This window comes from Anabas testudineus, chromosome 1 (assembly GCF_900324465.2).
Source record: "Anabas testudineus chromosome 1, fAnaTes1.2, whole genome shotgun sequence".
NCBI classification, from domain to species: domain Eukaryota; kingdom Metazoa; phylum Chordata; class Actinopteri; order Anabantiformes; family Anabantidae; genus Anabas; species Anabas testudineus.
The window spans coordinates 13,766,303-13,791,063 of record NC_046610.1 but is presented as its reverse complement, the minus strand read 5'-3'; the positions used below and the strand labels follow the sequence as shown (position 1 = coordinate 13,791,063).

Here is a 24,761-nt window from a genome sequence, read left to right as displayed (position 1 = left end):
AGCTAATATTGCTTTTGACAGATGTCAGATCGTTTCTTAAAATCTACTTCGTTACCATAAGGTAGCACTTTGAAAGCAGGTGTTTAATCATCAGCATACAACATTAATAAGACACCGACTATTCACAGAATCATGACACATTTCTAATTACTCGAATGTGAGAATGAGGACTCAAGGTAAAAGAGACTTTCTAAGCAAATGTCCTAAAACCTGAATGCCATACAAAAGATTGGCAGAAGCACTTGGCATGTTGTGGGTCTTAGGAGTTGATCACAGTAGTAAATCTATGTCATATTGGTTCTTGAGAGATCTTTCTGCTGCATTCGTTTGTGCAGTCATCAGATTTCGCTGTTTGGAGATGGTAATTTATTCATGAGTGTGTTTACATAGGAAATGATGCATGTCAGAGCCTAACTAGATATACAAGACACAGTCCTAGAGAGAGTGGGGCCGAGGAGGACGTCCACTGCGCGATCATGGTTTCTAATAAATCTTATATTGTAAATATGTTCAGCAGAATTGCTGAGACACGATGTAACATAATGAGTTGGCTTATTTACTATGTACTTTTGGTCCTCTTGTTGTTCCATGGTGAATTCAGAGGTATGTGCGATTGGTATATGGAAATGAATGAAAACACGAGTTCACATATCAGAGTTACAGGAATTTATATTAGGAATACTGTGTGTGTGTTTGTGTGTGTGATGCAGCAACCTCAAACTACATGAAGATAAATGTGCACACACAGTTTCTACTCTTCATATGATTTTAACATAAGTACATGTCCACGTTTACCTCTGCAGGTCTGTGTACAGCAGTTCTAATTGTAAAACAGCTACAACAGCTGCATCGCTTCGAGGCCGCTGTACTAGGAGACAATCAACGGGTCGCGTCTCAGGAGAGCACGGTGAGGACTACAGTTCCTTTGGTCTTCTTGAGAATGTCCACAGCTTCGGCATGAGTAACACCCTCCAGGCAGTGTCCGTTCACAGCGATTATCTGATCTCCACGTTTCAGCCTCCCGTCCTCTACGGCTGCTCCCTGCACAGTGCAGAGACAAAATGTCAAGCGCCACGCTCAGATCAACAAGATATCATAAGACAACATAATAAGACAACACTCTGTGCCAAATAGTGCAACAACTAACATAAAATGTGTGGCAGCGGGTTTAATATTTAATGCAGATGTGTTAAGTGCAGATGAACATTTTGCCACTATAACTAAACATTGATGTGCTGAGATTAGATTTCAGGATGTGGAGGACGTTCTCTCACCTTGTTGAACACAGTTTTGATGTAGATGGGCAGGTCTCCGTGAGGGCTGCCAAACCCTCCTACGATGCTGAAGCCCAGGCCCGAGGAGCCTCTCTCCAGAGTGATGGTCTTATACATACGAGCACTGCGGGGACAGAATGCAAAACTAATTTGGAGGGTTCTTGGGCATACTATGTGCATGCTGCTAAAATAAAGAGTTCTACTAGTTCTGTGCCGAGACAGGCTTTGTGTTTGTGTGAAATGTGCGTGTCTGTAACAGCGGCTTCTCATCTCACCAGCACTTACAGCACATTAGGTTAGAGAATATCTGCTGCGCAGTTAAATGTGATGAATCCTTTAATTATTTTACAGTTTCGACACCTTGGCAGAACTAAAAAGCCGTACTGATGACCACACGTTCTCAATATCGGGATGGAGGTTGCTGTTATATTGCCTGTTTTGTACTTAGCATTTTAGACTGATACAGGTTACTAGTGTCTCTTGAATAGTATTAAAATGTCAGTACCAGATAAAGTCGCATTATTTCTCAAAAACCCTGACACATGATGTTCACAATGAAGCGAAACGAAGACATTTGTCTTCCACATGCTGAGAAACTTGTTAAAAACAGCTGAAAACAGAGCACGTTCATCCCAATACTTTCAACACAGTGTCTGCACTTTGTCATTATTGTCAAGGGGGCCTGTGTTTGCTTTTATCCTTATTTAGTGAATAATCCAGGAGGGAACCAAAGTAAGATCATGAAGTCCAACAGCAGGAGACTATCAGTAAACTCCGAGTCTTACCAGAGGTTGTTGTGAAAACAGGGCAGGCTGCTTGGGTGGCCTAACGACTGCGGATGGACATCGCTGTGGTCCTGTGCATCGCAACCACCAGAACCAGATGCCACCTAGACACACACACACACACACACACACACATGCATATAACCCTTCATTAACCTGGTCATGAACATGTTGGACAGCAGTAATAAGAGGTGTCTGCAATATCGCCTTAATTTGTTCCTAAATCACACACTTGCTCTTGTCAAGAACAACTGACAATCGGTTTCTTACATATTCAGCACATACACACATTCTTTTCACTCTTGCAACAAAAAATCTTTCCAGAATCTTATTAGCATAAAGACAAAGAGTGTGAAACCAGTATTAGAGACATTATTCTCCTGAAATTACAGCACAGCGTTGACGTGCAGAAACTCAGGGACTGTCGAAACAGTGAAATGTCTCATTTAAATTCCTTGATGTTTGTGTTGTTGGCTTGTTCGTAAAATTGTGTCTTGCTGACTTTAGGACACTAACATAAAGCATTTTGGAGAAACTTTCAGCCTTTTTTTTCTGACAACACTGAACAAAAATGTGCTATTGTTAATGTCCCACTGTCAAATTACCAGCAAACTGATGTTTCCAGTGGCGTTCAACAGCAGGGCTCCAGCCTCAACGTGAGTCATTCCCTCTGTGAGCACATCATTGATACTGAGGATCCTGTCTCCTGTCTGATGGACACACACAAACATAAACATGTACTTATTTGGCTGAAGTAAATGCTCGTTCTAAACTATAATTAATACTTGTGTCCCTCAAGCTTTACTTTAAAAGCTTGTAGACATGACTCTGAGCGGATATATTAAAGAGATCTATTCAAACTGCAACATATGAACACAAACCCTGCCAGAGACAGCGTTCTCAAAAATAGTCTTAATAAATATATAACAGAGCTAAGGAGATGTGTGACTTTGGTTCATTTGTGCCATAATTCCATCTAATCATAATTGTGAATTCAGCTCTGGAGACAGATCTTGACCCTAACATAAGTGGTTACACATGGGGACCAAATATTTGTTCCCACGATCTCCTGTAATCATCTTAATAGATAGATAAGTTTGTCCCCACAACATAATGAGCATATAACACACACACACACGGATGTGTACACACAGGCACTCCCCACCTGTAATTGCTGTGTTTTGGCAGCCAGTCCATTGGTATCCATGGCAGCAATAAAAAGAGGTGCGTTGCCATGGGGACTACCCACTCCTCCTGCTACACTGATGCCCAGGGAGTCAGATCGACCCTGTGGTGATACCACACACTCTTTATAAACCCTGTTAGACAATAGCAGTAAATCACAGGGCAGCTTGTGCACCTGACAATAACTCCTATGTTATATAAATCAGGTGTCTAGACACGTAACAAGGTTATATAATATATATAGCTCCAATATGGAGCTTTTCATTTGAAGTGAAAAGAGAAAAAAGGGGGGGAAAATGGGACAAAGAGCTAAATTCTAACTTTCTGAAAACATCACAACATTGAAGTTTAGTTTCTCTAAAACTAATAAGGCACTGATAAAACAATGATATACTTTATTACAACACTTTACTGTGCGACTCACCTTTTTTATTATTACTTTTCTAATGTCTGGATAGTCTTGAAAAGCTATGGGAGGAAACAATATTTATGTCTGCATGTTAAGCTTTAAGATGTTAACATATCACACAACTGAAAGACAAAATTAATTGATTTTAATCTCACTAATACGCAGCATGTTTCTCTTTGCTTACAGACAGTATTTCTACACTCACTGTGGCTGCCTGTTTTATTGTTGGTTTCCCCCTGCTGTCCAAGAGAAGCATCACAACCGCTTGAGGGGGTCAGGGTGGAACAGTCAGAGTCTTCACTCTGGATAAAACATAACTTAAAATACTCCTAGTTTCACAAAGTATTATGGTTAAATTGCAGCATAAGAGTAGTTGGACTGCATTCAAATGAGCTGATTTAAGAAGGTCTATGTTCTGAAACAAGAGACAAGACAAAACATCAGGCACGAAAAAACACTTTACCTGGCTGCGCTGCGAGTACTGCACCCCAGCTTTAAATCGAGCCACCTCTAGGTGGACCGCTCCACTGCAACTCTGAGAGCAAAGTGACACATCACACATGAGACAATGACTCCAAAAAATATAAAAGTACTACTAACTTATTTTCTTATTTTCATATATGTCCGACCCCTAGAAGCTTCTGTGCATGTTCCTGTGATGCTGCGCGGACATCCTCCCCGTTGATTGACAGGATCTGGTCACCTAGCAACAACCTTCCATCTGAATCCGTTACACCTCCTCTGAGGATTTCTGACACAAAGATGCCTGTGTCATCACTGTTGGAGGAAAACAGAGGTCAAACACTGTGTCTTCTCCACACTTGCAGAATCAATAATAAGACCTAATGAAATGAAATGAAAATTTGCATAATAATGATTTATTATAAAAAAAAACACTTTAAAAAGTAGTTTACCTGTCCTTTATATTTTTTGTCAAGATACAAAACGCTGATATTATATTCTCTCTAAATAGATCAACTAATAAAGTAAAAAGTACTGAATTAGATTATCCAAACTAATCAACTTTAGAAAAATAACTTTAAATTACACAACCTCCCATCACCCACAGTGATTTAAGCAGGTATGACCACTTGGCTTTCCTTCACTTGTAAAAAAAAAACACTATTAGCACACCTTTTGCCCACAGTGGTGAACCCCAGTCCCTCTCCAGGACGAGGTCTGAGCTCCAAGCTAAAGACATCCCACAGGTCCTCCTCGATGTAAGCCTCTTGGTGCCTGAAGACACACAAGTGAACGCGCTGGGTGGTGAGCCGCAGCACGCCGATAGCCTCATCGTGAGTGGCCTGCCTCAAGCTTATACCATTAACCTGGGTGGAAGTGAAGCGCAGAACATGAGGTGCAGTGGTGCGAAGGGGATTAAGAAAAGCTTGGAGTAACTTTTCTGGAAATCACAAGTAGCAGAAAGCTTTTAATTAGTTTAATGGCTAAATTGAGGGCGACTGAATCGGCCTATAAGAGTGCTATTGCTTGGAAACATCAATTTCAATTTGTGTTGCTTCTTGTTGCATCTTGTTGCTATTCACAAGGCAGGGCACAAACCTTGCGTTTGTGCCCTGCCTTGTGAATACTGATTTGGTTTTTGTTGACACTTCAGCATCTCATTAAGTTGGTATTTCTTCATTGTGGTCGGCAAACACTGGCCCATTTACAGAAATGTTATCTGTTGCTGGATGAAGAGAAAAACCTGTTTGTGTTTTTGATACAGTATATCTATAATACTCTCAAAAATAATTCTGTTTTTTTTTTTTTTTGGTCGGGCTACCTCTAATATCTGGTCTCCAGCCTGCAGCCGTCCATCTCTCTGTGCTGCTCCACCATCATTTACTTCATGGATTATTACTGCCCCCTGGTGGGAGAATATGAAAGTATTACAGGCACCAAAAGTACAATCGGGCTAAACTGAATCAGAATTGTTATATATATATATATATTTTTTTTTAATTTTCCTTGTTCCTGACAAATGTTAACAGGTTGGTCATACCAGTAGAGTGTCACACCCTCCTACGATGCTAAGGCCCAGTCCTACATTTCCTTTACAGATCTCTATGGTAGTTTCCCTGCCAGCCACCACTGGGCAGCTCAAGGGGTCAGAAACTGTGGGTGCGGATCCAAGCCAATCAGACCATCCCGTGGGAGAGGTCTGCATGGTGCCGAGCGGTGAAGAGGATGAGGAGACAGGGAGGGTTTGTGAGGAGACAGGAGAGACAGAGCCGGGATATGAAAGAGATGCAGGGAGAGGAAGAGTGGAAGAGGAAGAGGATGACAGACTCTTGGAACGGATGATGGAGAGTTTGACAGTGACTTGATGTTTGAGAATCAAACTGGACACCTGCATACAAAGAAGACAAGCAAGTCATAAATAATTACATCAGCTCGACCTTGAAGTGCACATCGCGTGTGCGTGTTTTTGTGTTTTTTACCTTGTCCACCGACAGTCCGGCCACAGATTCATCACCCACTGCTACAATTCTATCCCCAACCTTTATTCTGCCATCCTGCAAAGAGACAGCGATATGAATAAAAAATGGAAGTTAAGCAAAATTTATAAGAGTGTACGTAACAAAAGGATGGAGAGGAAGTGAGATTGAAAATCAAACATACCCTCTGGACAAATATCAGAATAATTGCTGCCTGGGGCCCTACATGAAAGTTTATTACTACATGATGTCATCACTTCAAAACGGAAACCATCATCTCCAGGTTATTCTTAAACAACACCCACAATATTAAGACACTGAAGTCGTTGCACCACAGGTTATATATATATGATATAGTAATGTGATGCTAACTGGTTATGTGAAATTGTATTAAATGATGTGTAACATGCAGATGTTATTTCCCTACAAACTATTATTGGACAAACTCATGTTAGACATTTGCATTATTTTGAGAAAACTGAGGTTAAATTAAACTGCAGAGGTGGAATGCAACTAATTAAATTTGCTCAACTATTGTGCACATATTCTGTACATGCATACATTTAACCCAATTATATATGTTGCTAAAAAATTGTGATTATGCTGATGATGATATCACACCTTACTGGCAGTGCCAGGATGAATCAAGGACTCGACCACTAGTCCTTCCTTGCAGTCATCCTCCACCAGGTAGAGGCCAAGATTTACATGATCCTGGGGGTTGATGTGACACAGAAAAGACAACTTTAACTACTACTCTTACCAAGCATTAGTGAAGCTAATATGAGGCTTGCATGACATATTTGTATTTTCTATCACAGTCACAATAAGATTCTGTTACAACTCAACTATTTGCTCCAACTATGCGGCTGCCTAGGGGCCTGACAATGGATAATGGGAAGATTTACTGGAGGTACCGTACCTGTGGTAGAATGATATGCTGGATATCTCTGGGTAATCCTATGTGCTCTGCAGAGTCTACCTGGGAGCCTTTTGTGTCCTTGCACTTTGTTCTGCATCCCTGGGCCATCTGACTGAGAGCTGCGCTGTTCCTTTTAAAACAACATCAAATCCTGCTATTATCCCTGAGCTGGTCACCGACACCTGCGTGTACAGTAGACCTTGACTGAAGGAAAAAAAGATGATACTAGAAAATCACTCAGCATGTTACCTGATGAGAATGATCTTGACTTTAGACGGAGCGTTATTAATGATGGTGGAGGCGTTTTGGTGACTACGGCCGTATAAGATCTGTCCATTAATCTGAAAGACAAATACCAATTTTACTTTGATTTCATCCATCTCTACATTAATGTGCCTTTCAGCCAGCTTGGCCTTTCTCCCCCTTAGCTTCTCCTCTCCCTCAATTTCCCTCCTCATCTCTATTACATGGTTTCCCACTGCAAGAATCCAACCCAGCACAAACCATCCTTCAAATGGTAATTTGTCTGATCAATCTACTGTGCAGGTACTCAGTGCGCTCTACTCATCCATGACTCCTCCCTACAACCCGCTGCTCTTCTTTTGCTGCTCTCAATTTTGACTCTGGTATTTTGGCTCTTTCAACAACGCCGACCCGTCTTGGCTCCTTAAAATCTGATTGTCCCTTACTCTTCCTATTCACTCTCCTCAGTACCTCTAGTAGCTCGTCTCCAACCCGTATCCTTCCATCCAAACCAGCAGGTCCTTGTGGGTCTATTTCTGCCACGTAGACACTCATCCGTGCCCTGGAGCCATCCTTGTTGCCAGTGAGGGTGATACCCAGGCCGGCAACTGCAGGATCCTTCTCCAGCTCAATCATATGGAGCTTCCCGGACAGGCTGCCATAGCGCTGAAGCATCTTATCTGGGAGAGACAGAGTTAACAAACAGGAGGTTGTTTGGAAGAAGATGTGATGGGGAGGCAAAAAAAAAAAAAAGTGTGGCATTCTGCATGTAATGACTGACACTACATGTGGAGAGGAAGCATTATACCCTGGAGGAGCGTCATTGTGTGTGCTGCTGCTGCCACAATTTGTCTGGAAGGGAGGATGTCACTCATGTTGAGGGAAAGGTGAAGGATGTCTGTGTTACTGTACAATGCACATACAGTATACAGTGGAACTTTAAATAGTGTGTGAATGCTGATGACAAGAGGTATCTGCATGTTTGTGTGTGTTTGTGTATGCACCACTGTAGTATGTGGTGCATTTGTGTGAATGAGGGATTCACATTTCTTGGAAATGTATCTGCAGTACAGTATGTATGCACAAGTGCACCACGCCAATAGCTGTGTGCAATTACAAAATATCTGCATGACTCAAAATGACATATGCGTAAAATGAGCAGTCACACAGATTCCCTGAAAGGTACCATGTGGTAGTTTTGGCCACTTACAGCACCATGGATCATTGATTTTATGAATGTTCCCATGTACACACACACACACACAAGCGTGCGGGTGATATGTTAGCACGTTCCTGCCAATGTTTTCACACTATTCCACTGATCTACATGAGGTGGTACTGTGCCAACAAATGCAGCAGTGTGCCAACAAAGGCGGTGAAGAAGAAGAAGCCTACTAGCCACCAAACATGAATGTAAACAATGCAGTTTGCAGCTTTGCAAATGTTTCCCGAGAAAGCAAATATATTCCAATGCAGTTTTAGCCTTTAAATATACACGCAGTTTGCAGTTTGATGAGTAACACTGGATGTAAACACAAATCTCCACAGGGCACCTTTAATAAGTAAGCGAGCAAAGTGATGTGAAATACATGTTGAATATTTTCTGTGCCAAAGAAAAAACTCTCACTTCCAACTCAGAACTAAAACCCATTCACACAAATGAACACACAGTGCAGTAAAACAAAAGGCTTTATGCTTTTGTATTATTGGCCTACGCAACATGCAGATTTAATTGTGGGTCCAGCCAACTGGCTTCACGTGTGAGTGGCATGAAAATGAATTGCTCATTTGAAATTAAATGACAGACCTTTAAATAATGTGTCCAGAATTGTGAGTGTGTGAGACTCAGGACATGTTTTTTTTTTTTTTATTATAGTATTACAGCCAGTTCTTTTGTAATAGATGTCCATAGCACAAAGATTTTCGGGCCCAGAGAGTCCTCATGAAACCTGCACGGTGATGCTGTGTCCACTATACTAAAAACACCACACAGCTCCTGTCCCTGAGAACTTTGGAGGATTACCCCATATGTCTGTGTGATGTCTTTATAATAAAGACTTACTCCTGCCGGTGTCGTCCTCGCCTTCAGCTCCTGCTGTGATTGGCGTTGGGACGGTTATGGGGCTTCTCCGGTTCTTTCTATCGAAAGTTGGCGAAGGTACCTTGGGAGAAGTTTTGCATTATTGAACAGGCAGAGTTGGAGATGCCTCAGGGGTCCTTCAGGCATGAGTTGGACTATCCCTGAGGCTTGCTCAGTGTGCTTGAAGTAGCAGTGGGAAAAACTGACGAACAGGATGAATTAATGAACACAGTTTTAATGTCAGCTAAAAATAACATGAAAGATGACCAGAATCATGCATTATTTTGTAACCAACTTACAAGTGCATGGAAAAATAACTTCAAAAGAATGCACTGTCTATTTAGAGAGTTATGCATCTCCATCAAAGAGAAAAAACAAAGGGGTTTAAACAAACAAGGTAGCTGCATGGGACTTTGAACTACAAGTATGCACGTTAATTAAGTTTTGGAAGTTGGCTTAGTGCAAAAGCTAACGCAAGGCTGCCTTTAAGATCCTGCATAACTGCGATAACGCACACACACACACACATACAACAATGTACCAACCTTAAAGGGAGTGGGAGTGAAGGGGTTTGTAGGGGAGAGACTAAGGAACAGACCACTGAGAGTCTCTGCATCCTATAGCCGGTGAGGAAACACAGATATAGTCCTACAAACGTCAGCACTGTACCCGAAATCTACCTCTCACAAAACGCTTTAAAGCTTCTTCAGGCTTTTTTGGAATGTAGGTGTTAATGACTCACCGCTGTACAGTATGCTATATGTAATATAGTATAGTATACCTTGCTGCTGTGTGGATGGGACTGCGGTTCTAGAGATGAAGTTATCCTCTCATGATTGGTAAGCATAGGGGACTGTGGGCGACACATAAAGTGCAGAGTATTATATATAGTATATATAATATCGAATATTAAATATATCTATACGCCTTCTCTTTGCATTTACTGAGCACTGAGATTCAATGTGAGAAAATCTGGGGCCTCAACTCATTGCAACACAGTGGAATGTATTCATACCAGCGTATACACAGCACAGTGAATTTTAAACTGGTATGAAAAAAAGTACCACATACTGCAATTTTTTAAAGATGCAGTACCTGAGATCTGTGCTGTCCGCCTTGTACCAGGAAAACCACGGTGTCTCCAGCTCTGCGGATGGCCTCTACTGCCTGTTCATGACTCGCATCTCTTAGGTCCACGCCGCACACCTTTCAATACACAGCAGATATTTGACAACACATTATCATTATCATTATATGGCTGACTAGCAATATAGGAAAAAGAAAGAAAGGATGTGTTCAGGGTAATCTGGTGAAATTAAGTATGAGAAGATCACAATAATATGTCAGACCTGTAAATCCCATATTGTCTATACCCAGTAATGTTTTTTTTTTCTAATGTTGAATAGTATAATGGTTCATTAATGCATGATAATACATTTTAAATTATGCATGTAAACGTGTCTGAATGGAATATTTATCCATACATAACGTGTTTATTTGCAGAACATTTTTTCAGAGTCACTCTTACTATGTCTCACTTATATCCTGGCATATTGTTATTTTTATTTTACTGCTCATATTCTTTTTTTTATATATTCACAAGTGATATTCACAAGTGATGTGTGTACACTATTGCATTGTGTACATTGTACAATCCTGTATTGTGTAATGACAACTCATTTGATCTTTAAATCTTAGATAATGGCTTGGAGTGAATAACATTTTGTAGTTGTTTAGACAACATAATTGTTCATCACAAAATTAAATAATCATCAGATGAATGCAACAGAGACAGCAAACAACACCCAATTACTGCACATGTAGCCACAACACACATAGTATCCAGGATATCCAGGTATGTGCCCGTGGTCATGCAGCAGTTCATTTTTCACCTGTCTCCCTGCTACACAGACACACACATGCACAAGCTTGTTTTCTGCAATATCTAATAAGCGTATCCCTTTCTCTGACTCTGCAATATACACACAGACAGGCCCAAACCCACACACGCATACCTCTAGTATCCTGTCTCCAGTCCGGAGGGTGCCATTATGTGCTGCCGGGCTGTCGGGGCTGATGTGCTTGATGAAGATTCCCCTCATCATCTCGCCGCTGCTCAGTCTCCTGCCCATGCCTCTGCCTCCCATTATGCTGATACCCAGGGACTGGCCTGGTGCTCGTGTCAGCTGCACACTTAAACACATAGCAGAATACAAGGAACATCCACACGTTGTCAAGCTGCAAATCCTTCTTACAACACATACAGCCGTGATAAATTCATTTCTTCTGTATGTCTGATGAGGACCTATTTGGTTTGAAACATTACTGCAAAAAAGCACAAGACAGAGAATTAATCCAGTGGGTGTACTTTTTCTTTAAGTCGTCCTCTATCCTCAGCTTAGGGCTGCGGATAGAGTTTCAGAGATTAAGTCAAAACAATAGAATATTATACCTGCCGGGGAGAGACACACAAAAGCTGGTTTCTGCATGCAGTGCAGCTTATGTGCTTTATCCAAGCAGGACGCAGCCATAAATGTGATAAATACAGGTTGGGAAAGTAGTCACTTTCTAAGGGCCTAAGAAATATGGTTGTGTTGAGTCTGTGCTGCGCTGCTCTGCTCCTGCTGTGAGCAAAACCTGAACACACCAGGATTTTGCAAAGCCTTCTGTGGCACAGAGAGGATAAAGGCCATCGTGGGCAGTGTGTATGTAAAAAAGCAGAAAAAAAAGAAAATCTGAGTCTAATGTCAAAGAGGACATGACTGATTCACAAACCTTCTAGGTTTCTCCCAAGACACAGTGGCATCAGTATGGTGCTCCTCTTTCACCTCCTCTTTACCATCCACCTTTATCTCCACATCCAGCTTTGGTACTTTCAAATCTAAACTAGTCTTGTTCCTTTTCTCTTCCACAGTGTTGTCATCTTCTTTCCTTTCTCCCTTATTCTTCAGTGGTAGATAATTGGGAACCTTCCAACTGATGGTAAAAAACACATGCATACAGGAATAATATGGAATTAATTCATACACATTATCTAAAGGAACAACAGCTTAATAATTACTTTCTAAACAATATTCTATGTGGCAGGCTAATAATCTATGAATCACTCTGAATTTAGCTCTCAGTGTGATGAAATGAACTGGCTCACACTCCTAGAGCTGCCGTGGATAACAAGGTATCTTGGCACTTTGTTATTTTCTCAAGTCCTGACACTTTGTGACACATGGCCAAAAGCGACTTGTACATTGGTGGGTCTTGAGAAGATACACTGCTTTAAGTGAAAGTAGCCCTGAAAATACACATTTTCTGCCAGGGAGGTCAGTGTAAGGCAGTGGTTTTAAGTGTGTGTGTGTGTGTGTGTGTGTGTGTGTTTAACACATATATACAGTATTTCTGTACAAATACACAGTATGTGTGTGTGCGTGAGTGAGAGTCTAAAAGAAAGAAGGTAGAGAAGAAGAGAATTTTTCATGAATATGTTTAACGGTGGAGGGCTGTAATAAGCCCATGGAGGTGAGTGATAGTGGTGCTATCTGCACAGCAGGAGCCTATAGCCAGTTAAGTTCCAGAAGAGTGTAGAACAAATGGTTTCACCAGGGTGAAAGAGAGTGGCCAGGAGACAGTGATGGGAAAGGAGGAGATGGAAAATGAGGTAAAGACAAAAAGACCAGAGCGAGATGACTGAGGGACAGAGAGATGAGAGACAGATGTACACACAAAGAGTCAGGGGAAAAGTCGTGCAGAGAAAGAGACAAAGGCAATGTATTGAAAGATAAGAGTGAAAAAAAAAAAAAAACAGGCTGCAGCGAGAAATGGGAGTGAGCGAGGGAGGAGAAAAGGCAGAGGCACGAAGATGGAGTGAAAGCAGGGACAGACAGAAGCGAAACAATTCATTTTCGCTGACAGTCAGCACTGAGATCCATAAGCGAACGGCTAAATATAACTCAAATATTCAACGTTCAGAGAAGCTTTTGCCTTTACCACAAAGACGAGCGGAGAAGAGAAAACACGGACTGGAAAAGGCTCCCACTGAGCTGCTTGCTCACAGAAACACATTGTTTCCCCATGGATATGGTTAACTAAAGTGTCAGCTCATTAATACCCTGAGGTTAATATGTGTTTGAAGAACTGTGCTGCATTACTATTTTTTGTCAGAGTATAAAGCTGGAGCTTTTCAGTCTCATAAACCATGGGTCAGATTTATCTTGCAAACTGGTGCCTGAGCGTAAGGCATCATAAAGTATGAGCTGAGGCCACAGAATCAGACATTACCTTAAGTCTGAGCCTGGAGTGATGGTGGGGACTATGGGTGGGCCTTTTAATGGAGCTTTGAACAACACAGATGCCGTGACTGGGGCTGGATCTGGCGCTGCAGCTTTAAATTTGACTGAGGCAGACGGTTGGAGGATGGATGAAGATGGAGTTGGAGCTGGAGCTCTGACTGGACCGGGAGATCTGGTCGGGGCCGACAGAGGCTCTGGAGAGGGTGTTGGTGGAGTGGGTGATGAAGAGGCACTGTCTGCTGCAATGGATGCCAGAGGGGGCAAAGACAGACGAGCACGGTGCTCGTCCACCTGATGTGCTGGGACATAAGTTACACTGAGGACAGGGGAAAAAAAAGTGTGGGGGATGGGAATATTTAAAATATTAATGTTACTAACGTTGTCACATTAGTCTGTTAGCACCAACAATGATGAAAAGGAACAAGACAAATGACATGAAAGAGTGAATGGTTCCTATACTGTAGATCAGAGAGTCCCAAACATGGCCCTCGAGGCCAAAGTGAATAATCTTTTACTCATGGCTAAAAGTTTGCAAAACATCAAACTGTTCATATGTTTCTCAGCTGATATCTTACTGATTTTGACTTTTATTTTGGTGACAAACTGAATTTTTAAATTTAATGAGTGCCATAACTATAAAAATGATGCACCACTAAAAAGTGAGCTGATCCAAACGATGGCATAAAAGTTGTCACTTAAATAAAGCGCCACGGACTTCATTTATGCTCGCTCCCTCCCGCTTCCACTGTTGTGTGGTGCTACTTTAAGACGTTCTGCTGGAATCTGCTAAAAGAGCCAATTTCTCCGTTCCACTCATGGTGGCAGATTGAATATGGAGGTCCTCCACGCTAAGCTGTTGTGACTGAGCCATGTGGACAGCCTGTCTTGTCTCAACAGAGGCAGTTTGATAGTGACAAGCCCTCACCCTTCCACGTCTCTCTTATTCTGAGGTTGCCAAAGCAACTCATCTGCCTTCACTCTCTGTTAGTTTGTCTGCAGTGCTGTCAGGAGGAGGCACTGTGAGCGTGTGTGTGTGTGTTTTTGTGTATGCGTGCATGTGATTGAAAAAACATAGAATGCACGTGTGTGTGTTCAGCCGTGTGTGTGTTGCGTGTGCACCTATGAGAGGCTCTTTAAAACGGCCTTTTATTCACAAGCGCACTGTTCAAGGTGAGATGAGTGATGAATAATTCAGAGATATTTCCCATAGCAGGAAAATGGTGTTTTTGGAGGTTAGACCATTGAAAAGCTGCGTATGTGTGTGTGTGTTAGTGTACGTGTGTGTGCCGGTAAAAGCAAGAGAGAGACAGAGAGAGAGAGGTTGAGAGCGAGTGAGTGGGTGTTTAGCAGGGCATCAGGGCGGTGGAGGTGGGGCACATTTCCAATCAGCCAAACAAGCATTGTCAATGTGGAGCCATAACTGCTGATGTTAGAACAAGTAATAATTTACCCAATTTCCCCTCAGGCAATCTTTAAAATTTCATCATCTAATCTAATTTAACATGACTGCAGTGCCTCAGTCAACGACGACTGCAGCGTCAAAAACAAGGCGGTAATGGAGATCCACAGCGAGACAAGATCGTTTATAGGTGATGATGCAGAGAAAGTCACGTTAGCGACTGCGGAGAGCACATATTTACGTTTATGTTTCACTGTACAGATACTCGCTCATTCCAGTCACACACACTGTCAAGATCTGCATGGGTAGATCTAGACATTTTGAGTAGTAGCCAATTACTTTTCTTTTCAGTGGTTGATTGTTCTCTGCATTCCCAAAGGACCTTTCTATCTACTCTCTGAACGAATAACTCTGGGCTTTCTTGTTTTTTTTTCAAGTGAAGATGTGTTTGAACTACGGCACGAGGGAAAGTGCATTTACATGTGCTAAGCTACAAATAACTGACTGGATCTGTTAAAATGTGCCACACAGATGTTCAGCTTTAATGTCGCTGGTATGAAGCCTCGTTTTTGTTTCACGGTTTAGACTTTCTCACACCTTTCCGATCACTAAGTTCGTTTTTTAGACACCAAAGTTCATGTTAATTGTGTTTCACATAGTATAAGCTACATTATTATATCAAAAGGCAAAGCATTGTGCAGCAACAAGCTGCATTTGAGAGTTACACCCAACTAGACTATACAGTATACAGAGAATTACACATTTTTCAAAGATGTTATTTTCTTAAAAAAAGAATGCATCAATGAAATTCATAATTTAATGATGGCTTGCTGGCTCCACGAAAAACAAACCTTTAAAAGGCACATATAAATATGAGGCAGTAAATATTAAATCTGGGGGAAAGAAATCTAAGATTGTGACCTTTGAAATAATAGTACAGATATATAGCTTTTAATGTGTAATGACTTTTATATTGGAATACAAATGTAATACAATATAATAACAAAGGTCCCTTAGATCAACCCAATCAATAAAAGCTAGTTTTTTTTCTGTACTGCGTGTACTGCCACTAGGGTTTGTTCACTTATCATGCCTAACTTAAGGCTGTGTGGGTGTGTACAGTACATATTGCTTGACGTTTTGTTGCAACTGCTCAGCTACACGTGTCATTTTTATCGGGTTGTAGTGTAATGTTGTGGCCTTAGGTAATAAAAATAGACGTACCCAACTTCTACCTGAGCAAAGTCGAAATAGCAAGAAGAAGTGAAAACATCTGTGTTTTTTAAGCCATATGTCTTTTTCACAGTAGAAAAAGCACAGGTGGAAATCAAGTAAATGACTGGTGCTTGGGTTTCATGTATTACACACACTGGCTCACTGTCACACTGGGACACCTGGGACTCTTGAATACAACAGAGCCATCATTAATGTTGTTAGTTAAGGTTGTCCTTCCTCCTCTTTGTCTCCCTCTGTCTGTTCTCCTGTGCAGGCCTCCTTGGCCTTGGAGCTGTATATCTCCAGAGTGCAGTTACTGGTCTTACCAACCTGCCCAGTGGTTGCTGTTGTTTTTGTTGCCTGCTGTTTACTCTCTCTTAGCACTCATCCCAACCGGTCAAGGCAGATGGCCGCCCTCCCTGAGCCTCGTTCTGTTGGAGGTTTTTTCCTCTAAAATAAATTTTTCCTCTCCCCTGTCGCCTAGTGCTGCTCAAGTGGGGCTGTTGGGTTTTCTATATAATTCTGTGTACAGTAATATTTTTGTAAGGTCTTGCAAGTGGCTTGAGATGACTTCTGTTGTGATTCGGCGCTTTACAAATAAAAGTGAATTGAATTAAATTTAGTAGTAACGCTTTTGCCTCCTATGACAAGTCAAAAACGTCTGCAAGTAAGAAAGAACAGTAACACTTAGTCATAGTCACACAGTTGTGTGGACTACGTCATCATGTACTAGTATGTTTCACGCAGTTTTTTGCAATACTAATACTGTTAAAAATACTGTTGGACAGTAACTCCTCACCTCAGCTCTGGCCCTATGACAGAGTGTCTGCGGAGCATGGCCCTGGCCCTGGCGTTGGTCAGGTTGGAGGTAGGTTCTCCATTGATGGCCAAGATGGCGTCCCCCACCCCCAGCCTGCCATCCTGGCTAACAGAGCCCCCTTGGACCACACTGCGCACCAGCATGCCTGAGCCGTCCTTGATAGCACTCACCGACATCCCTGCCAACACCACACACACACACAGCCACACACACAGGTGAGTAGAGGGTTGGCTAAGGCTGCTTTGAATGCATGCCAGACAGACAGACAGTCGCCCAAACAAACACCTGACAGTGGCATAATCAGCATAATCAAGACAGACACTAGGCAGATTAGCACACAAACACGGCTACACATGCTTGACATTTACTCAGTATCATCCTTCACAGTCACACTAGCATAAGGCGCACAAGCGCACAATCGCACACAAATAGGGCAGAGGGCACAGGTGACTGAAGGGGGAACACATGTCAGTCCCACAAACACCTGACTTTAGCATTATTAAATTGGACACTAGGAGGATTACACAAATGCGTCATTAATGCAAACAGGCAGAAGTAGGTAAATTAGACAACACATACACATACGCGCACACCTCACGCATACACACACACACACACACACACACACATCAAACAAATTGGGTAGTCTGGTCTATGGAGCTTACAGTAGTAGTATGTTGTTATCTAATGCCTACGCACATCCACAACACTATGGTCGTACATAATTTGAAGGTGGTCAAAGAAATGACTTTGTGCTTATTTTTGAACAAATAAACAGTTTATTGTTTTTTTTAGTATCACATTCAAATTACAATACAATCATAGTGCCTGGAATACAGTCAACTGGACACACAGCTACTGACGCTGACAGGACAAACAGAAGAGACACACATTTCAAATACATGAGAGGAAGCTGGTTGTTGGATGCGTTAAAATCCAAATCTGCTTAAATATTATAATCCAGCATCAAATTACATGTTTCTATTACAAACTCTGCTGCAAAAAAAAAGGAATAATAGTGATACATTTTCACAGGTAAATGTCTATATTATTAAATCTGTTTGGTTTGAGCTCAACCAAACGTCTTTAGGTTACGTCAAACCTAGATTAAGCGCAAGAGATTCACACCATGCAATGTAAGCAAATACTTCTAAACGGGCTTCTTATATTAACGTTTAACGACAAGAAAGGCAAGAAGAAAAAAAAAAAAACTCATTTTAGTCCATCAAACCTTTTCTTTTCCCAACCTGCTCAAACAGCCTTATAGTAGTTGTAGTAAGAAACCAACCAGTAGCTAAACATACATTTACCATCTCAAGAATTGGGCATTAAGTCATTATAATATCATTGATAGAACTGTACATGGCACCTAATAATTGGAAGAAAGTTAAGCAGTACAAAAAAGATTGTACAATATTACGGTTGCTCATATAAAATCCTCCACATTCAGGCCTTACAGATACAGATGGTAACTCTGCCCACGTGGAAGCTTTTGCTTCAAATTCAAATGTATTTAAATGAACAAAATCAAAACACACAAAATCTGTAAACCCTCCTCATTTGGATTTCCAGAAAACCACATTAATACCTCCACAGGAAGACCTACAATATTTTAAACACATTAAAAAAAAAACCCAAACAATGCAGTGAGACAAAGACGGTATGTTATGACCTTGATTTTTATCTACCTATGAAAATTTACATAATTTAAAACTTTCAAACACACACACACACACAACTAGTGCGGTGCCTTATTAGAGCATGTTCCCAGAATACAAATGAGTTTGTTTCCTTATGATTTGCATAGTGCCCTTAGTTGAAAGTGCAGGAATGCTTTACAACCTGTTGTTTGCCCCCTGCCAAGTTCAAATAGTCAAGCAGTGGACTTTTCTTGGAGCATTTAAGACAAAGTTAGATCAATATTCAAGTGAAAATATACTTATTTATTTCAATAATGTTTTTTATATTATTCCACATAACTTTGACTATTCACGTACTGCTTTACTAGTTTCTTAGACACCCACCCACACACACATACACACACACACACACACACACACACACACACACACACACACACGCTAACACATCATCTCCTCTCTCTGGTCTGAGGAGCAACATCATTTCACCACTCTTCTTCAGGGCGGTTGTCATCACCACCGCTTATTAGCGCCATTATTGCCATACCAGCGACGTACACACACCAAGACACCATTACCACGAGAAAGACGGAGAACATACCAAGGCTACGGTTGCCCCGGACAACAGTGATTGTCCTCTCAAAGCTGGTGCGGGGTGGAAGAGGCGGGGCCCGCTGCCTATCATCATCTTCCATGATGCTGAAGCGATTACGCAGCTGGTTTTCCTACGAGACAACAGAGGGCATGCATGAGTAAGAGCTTGAAGGTGGGGTGACAAATACACATCAAACGAGCAAAGGTTTTCTGCTATGCTAGCAGCTCTGCGAGGCTATATTTAGGCACAGTGGGGCTGATGTGCAGCGGTTATAATGCTTAACATGTACAGCATCTCACTTCAGTGCGTCGTTATTCTAACAAGTGAAGATGATAGATCAGGACTCTGGTAACCACGAATGCCCCTCACTCTTTGTGTAGAAATCTTTTAAGTTGATGTTGTAGTAGATATTTGATTGAATAAGTGAACTATTTAACATAATGGTGCTGCTAGAGGAAAGGTCGGAGGATCACACATTAGATTTCATCCTGACATCCCACACATTTCAGTCTGGACCACAAATGCCAATCTCATGGTGGCACTGCAGAATAAGTTGGAGGATCACCAGAGTCAGTAGGATTCATCCTGTGTGGACCTACAACATTTTAATGCAATGCAATTTATTGGGGTATCTCAGGCTGATTGTTCTGCTGGCAGGCCCACAGAAGTAACCCATATTGTTTAAAGTAAAGTAAAGTTAAGTCCAATGCTAATATCATCACGCTGTCAAATTTCTGGTGTGACACAAAAATGGTTTTAAGCAATTTGAACTGTCCAGGGTGAAGGCCTTTGGAGTAATTCTGCGATGTAAAACACATGGAGAGGAAGACTTCTTTGGTCCTCTGGGGCACTTCACAAAAAAGAAGGGCAGCAAGGAGACGTCCTTTGAACATTCCCAGAAAGTACAAGTAGAACTGAAAGTTCTGAAGCTACCTTTGCAACAAGCCCGTCTTTGATGAGAACACTGACACTGCTGCTCGGAGTCTCTTTGTGTGTGTATAAGTGCAGGGCAAAAACTGTATGTCCTTGTTTTGTACCAGGTGTCAATGCTGTGCAAGCATTAAGCGCTTTCCTTTGAAAGGAATTTGTTGGTAATTAAGTAAGAAGCTAGTACAAAAGGCTGCCTCAGTATGATTGAGGTGAAGCCACAATGGAGGAGCAAGTCTTTGACACTGAACACTTTCTCTGTTCCTGACCCTGTGATACTGATACAGCCAGCTCTAAGCTCCCCGCTGCAGAACGTGAACCAAGAGAACAGACACTGACATGGTAATCTCTTCAGGCCAATATAAATGGCTACCCACAGAATTTCAGGTTTGCATGCTAATGAGCAGTGCTTCCTGCGTGATGGACCACTGCATCACTGTCTCACAAAGATGTTTCCCACTGAACCCACAGAGTCGAGCAAACATTCATCGACAAGAATCCTGTGAGATCCATTATAACACAATGAGTTTTAAAGGTGAAGATTTAAACGAAATCTATTTATTCCAGATCTATGCTCTGCACAGAGTAAACACAAAACAGGTGCTGTAAAAAAAAAGCTGAGAAAAATATTTGCCCAACATCAAAAACTTTTTAAACAGTTTTGCATAAAGTGTAAATAATTCTTCAAGCATCTTATATCAAATCGAAATATTCAAGCTGAAAATAGGGATGTTTTTTTTCCCCACAAAAACTAAAACAGTGAGCATAAACAGTTCAGTAATATAAATAGCTGTTTTCTGACAAATGCAAATTTTTGTGTGTGACATACCGTTGTAGTGTAGCACGGCTGGATGATGCTGTTGTCCTCAGAGATGTAACTATTGGTGTTAGCATCGGCTGCCTCTGCTAGCAGGCTGACCTGAGTGTGACTTTCATTGTCATCGCAGGACGCCCGAGTGCTCCTCTCTGAGATGGGAGTTAAACCACCACACAGCTCCAGCTGAAGACACAAAATCCAAAGTTGGAAAAAAAAAAAAAGGTCTTAGTGCTTCAAAAGTGGGTAAGTAAATTCACATGGAGGCAAATAGGCTGAGGAAAATGACTGTAAATTAGACACCCTCTGTTCCTCTCCTCTGCTCTCCCCATCTGTAGTGTGGTCGAGCATTGTGTTCATCTCTCTGCTGCATTAAAAATTCAGGTGGCCTGTAACTGGATTCTCTGTTCCTTGTTACTAAGCCACAGTCCAAAACAGAAAGGAGAAGAAGCACTGTACTCTCAAGGAAAAACACACATTTGCATAATAATCCTGCATATCTGAGGGAATATAAATATTTTATTATAAAATGTTAGTTTGATAAAGATTTCATGAAGTTGAAAAAATAAATAAATAAAAACAAATCCACAATTTATTGCTTGCATATATGTTTCAGCCCATTATAAAGACACCATTTCAACACAGTCAACAGTCCCGCACATGATGATATATATATATATATATTAAGTAATAATAAGTTATTGTAATATTATTAGAAAAAGGTAATAATAAACATGAGGTCTGCAGCCACACATTTGACTGATATGATAGCTGCACCTTTGCATTACTAAATAAGCAAAAGCAGGCTTGCTTGGTTACTGTATTCAGTAACCGGGTTTTTTAACAACAATAAAACAAAACAAAATGTGCATATCCATACTGCATATCTCAGTACAGACAGGATTTTAAGTGTCTTCTTCTTTTGTTTTAGTTAATGGTATTATGTCTCAAATATTAAATGGACTAAAATGTAAAATGTACTAATTGAAATATACTTTGTATAAAATCTAAATCAAGTTGTGCTAAATTAGCCTAGTGGTTATGATTTCAACTCTGAGCTGCTATGTGCAAAGGTTACATTTAGTCAGGGACCTTTGGTAACTGTCATTACCAATCTCTCCATGTCTTTTATTAAAAAAGAAAAAGAGTAAACAAAAAAACAAATAAAAAACTAAATGAAATCAAGTAATAAAATGAACTTTAATTACTGTATGTTTACATACCGGCAATGGTTTGGCAACACCAATCCGAACAGGGCCATAGCCGGTGGACTTCAGAACGTGTACAGCATAATCCAGGCTGGAGCCTTCCAGGTCAGTTTCATTAACAAACATGAGTCTGTCACCAGGCAGCAGGCGACCATCTTGATCTGCTACACCTCCAGGCACCAGGGACCGGATTACCAAAACTGTTTTCGTGGCATCCTCTGGATCCTAAAGTCAAACATACAGGTGGGGAGGATAGTTTGAGTGAACACATCTTTAGTTATATACAGTTAAAGATATTTTGAAGCCTAAGTAGAGATTAATGCAGGTGAAGAACAGGATAAAATTGGTGTGTAAGAAAACTGCAGCTTGCTAGTTTTGTTTGAGGGGGGTGAATCCTTTTTATATGTACTATACAATACAAGAATTGTCCCTGTGGAATACAGAGGTCCGCCTTTCTGTTTTTCTGTTTAGTCTTCGCCCTGTCCAAGCCAACATTGATATTCTTAGACTGCAGTCTATTACAGTCTGTTCTATTTGTGGAAAGGCCCTGAGGCATGTCTCTGACCTGGTAGTCCAGGATACTGAAGCCCAGGCCTGACTCGCCTTTCTCCAGCTCGACCACCTGTGCATCCTTCTCCCACATGGCCAGAGGAGGTGACATGGGGGGCACACCACGCTTAGTGATGTCCTCAGCCGTAGGACAGGGAATGACACAGCCCTGATCCAACTGGGACAAGCAGAGGGGAGAAAGATGACACAGAAAAGGAGAAGAGGATGTCAGTGGTGACTGTGAGCGTGTCAAAGTATTTCAAAAGCAGAGTAGGTGTCTAATGCGATTTATATTGTATCATTATTATTATTATTATGATAAAGCGCTAATTCCTCCTCTTCACCTTGTCATTGAACTCGGCGAGAAGCTCTTTGAGGGTGAGACAGGCATCGTCATCATCATCCTCATCGCTGTCAGGAACTGACGGGGGTACAATTCGAGAGCACACCAGACACACATGCGTTGGCAGCTCCTTCAGTATATTGACCACCTCCTTATGGGTCTCTCCAATGAGAGGAATCCCATTCACCTGTGCCAGGAGAATTAATTATGTTAACTGTAGAAATTGTTATAGGATCATTATAATGGTAATCTTTTTTTTTCATATAAAAATAACAACATTGTATGTATTAAAGTTAATTAATGTATCTAACTGAAACCCTCAAATGCTGTCTCTGTATATATATTATGTCCATCACTACATCTGTGGACCATTCTGCAAATTAGAAACTTTAGTGATATTTCAGTTTGGGGAATAGAGGAGCAATTAAAAGCCTCAGTACATCAAGTCACAGCAAGACAGTTAAAACTCAAAGTTGTAACTAAACCGAGTGGGGCTCATTTAAAAGCAGAGATGAACGCTGGCTTTGCTATGCTAATGTGGTCTGAAGGACATCAAAGGGTTGAGCTGCGCCACAGATGTTGTCTTGTTCACTCAAAGGCAGCGAAGACAAGAGCCATTTTGCAGTGTTTTCCCTATGCCGTGCTAAGCTGCCGTAAGTTGTCAAAGAGTTCATCCGACTGCTCATCATGATGAGTGATACGTGTGGGTGCGTGAACTTGCTCAGCGGAGCGGGAGGAGGCCAAGCTCTCCCCCTATAGTACAGTCACAAATGCACAGAGGCACACACACTCACATCCACCTCCGTATGACTGCTTTTTGCTGCCTTAAGGGAAAATGTCGAATGCTGCACTTGAAATAGTGTGGTGTTTACTGAAAGGTACTGATTTGTGCTTTATGGCTTGAGTAAAAAAAATCTGATAAATGTGTAATAAAGATCATCAAAACTATGCTTCTGTGAACTAATTAGGGAGCCTTTTTGTTAGTCGTGTATTTACATCCCACAGGTGTAGCAAAATAATCAATCCCACACAGATCACAGAGCTTTTTTCAGACAGCTAAAGATAAGTAGCAGCACTGTCGGCCAGGAGGATCGCTATCAGTTGGTTACCTCCAGTATCTGGTCTCCAGTGAAGATCTTGCCACTTTGACCAACAGGCCCCTCAGATAAGACAGAGCACAGATAGTGATGTCCTGCCCGAGCCTCCAGACTGATGCCAAGACCACTTGTCTCACTGAAACGCTCCAGCTGACACACCTACAAGAGCAATGTGAAAGCTGAGCGCTGGCTGACAAAATACTGTGTGTGTAGAGGCCTTTGGAGGGTATGTGTAGACATCACGCTGTGAGGTAAGTGGGGCTTTCTTCTTTAAATGGGTAATTACATGTAATATAATATGGGGTGTTTTCTCTGCATGTTATAATTGAATCTTATCTTCATTACACAGACGTACAATAACTTCATATCGGGGTCCAACTGCATGCTGCCACCTCTTCCTCAGATCTTCCTCTTCAGCTGGTGTCAGTCTCACACCTGTACAATGTGCACAAACAAATGCAATTACCCTCATATCTCTCTCTCTCTCACACACGCGCACACACACACACACACACACACACACACACACACAATA

The 24,761-nt window shown here is 41.5% G+C and overlaps 1 protein-coding gene across 1 annotated transcript in view; it reads right to left on the bottom strand.

Moving 5' to 3' along the window:
• Positions 1-894: 894 nt before the first annotated feature.
• The window catches only part of si:dkey-92j12.5 (multiple PDZ domain protein), a 31,937-nt gene continuing 8,070 nt past the window's right edge, over positions 895-24,761 (bottom strand). The window contains exons 13-44 of the mRNA XM_026360059.1: positions 24,582-24,661; positions 24,239-24,385; positions 23,131-23,316; positions 22,803-22,964; positions 22,253-22,462; positions 21,045-21,215; positions 19,295-19,409; positions 17,033-17,231; positions 13,609-13,935; positions 12,112-12,312; positions 11,352-11,529; positions 10,432-10,542; positions 10,118-10,189; positions 9,882-9,953; positions 9,319-9,418; positions 7,728-7,936; positions 7,263-7,354; positions 7,014-7,143; positions 6,713-6,805; positions 6,095-6,169; positions 5,656-6,003; positions 5,437-5,520; positions 4,788-4,981; positions 4,283-4,430; positions 4,117-4,188; positions 3,859-3,982; positions 3,669-3,712; positions 3,225-3,347; positions 2,665-2,769; positions 2,060-2,163; positions 1,275-1,398; positions 895-1,041 (exon numbers count right to left, since the gene is read on the bottom strand). Of these exons, the coding sequence (XP_026215844.1) occupies positions 895-1,041; positions 1,275-1,398; positions 2,060-2,163; positions 2,665-2,769; positions 3,225-3,347; positions 3,669-3,712; positions 3,859-3,982; positions 4,117-4,188; positions 4,283-4,430; positions 4,788-4,981; positions 5,437-5,520; positions 5,656-6,003; positions 6,095-6,169; positions 6,713-6,805; positions 7,014-7,143; positions 7,263-7,354; positions 7,728-7,936; positions 9,319-9,418; positions 9,882-9,953; positions 10,118-10,189; positions 10,432-10,542; positions 11,352-11,529; positions 12,112-12,312; positions 13,609-13,935; positions 17,033-17,231; positions 19,295-19,409; positions 21,045-21,215; positions 22,253-22,462; positions 22,803-22,964; positions 23,131-23,316; positions 24,239-24,385; positions 24,582-24,661 (4,547 nt within the window). The remainder of the gene's footprint in view (positions 1,042-1,274; positions 1,399-2,059; positions 2,164-2,664; positions 2,770-3,224; positions 3,348-3,668; positions 3,713-3,858; positions 3,983-4,116; positions 4,189-4,282; positions 4,431-4,787; positions 4,982-5,436; positions 5,521-5,655; positions 6,004-6,094; positions 6,170-6,712; positions 6,806-7,013; positions 7,144-7,262; positions 7,355-7,727; positions 7,937-9,318; positions 9,419-9,881; positions 9,954-10,117; positions 10,190-10,431; positions 10,543-11,351; positions 11,530-12,111; positions 12,313-13,608; positions 13,936-17,032; positions 17,232-19,294; positions 19,410-21,044; positions 21,216-22,252; positions 22,463-22,802; positions 22,965-23,130; positions 23,317-24,238; positions 24,386-24,581; positions 24,662-24,761) is intronic.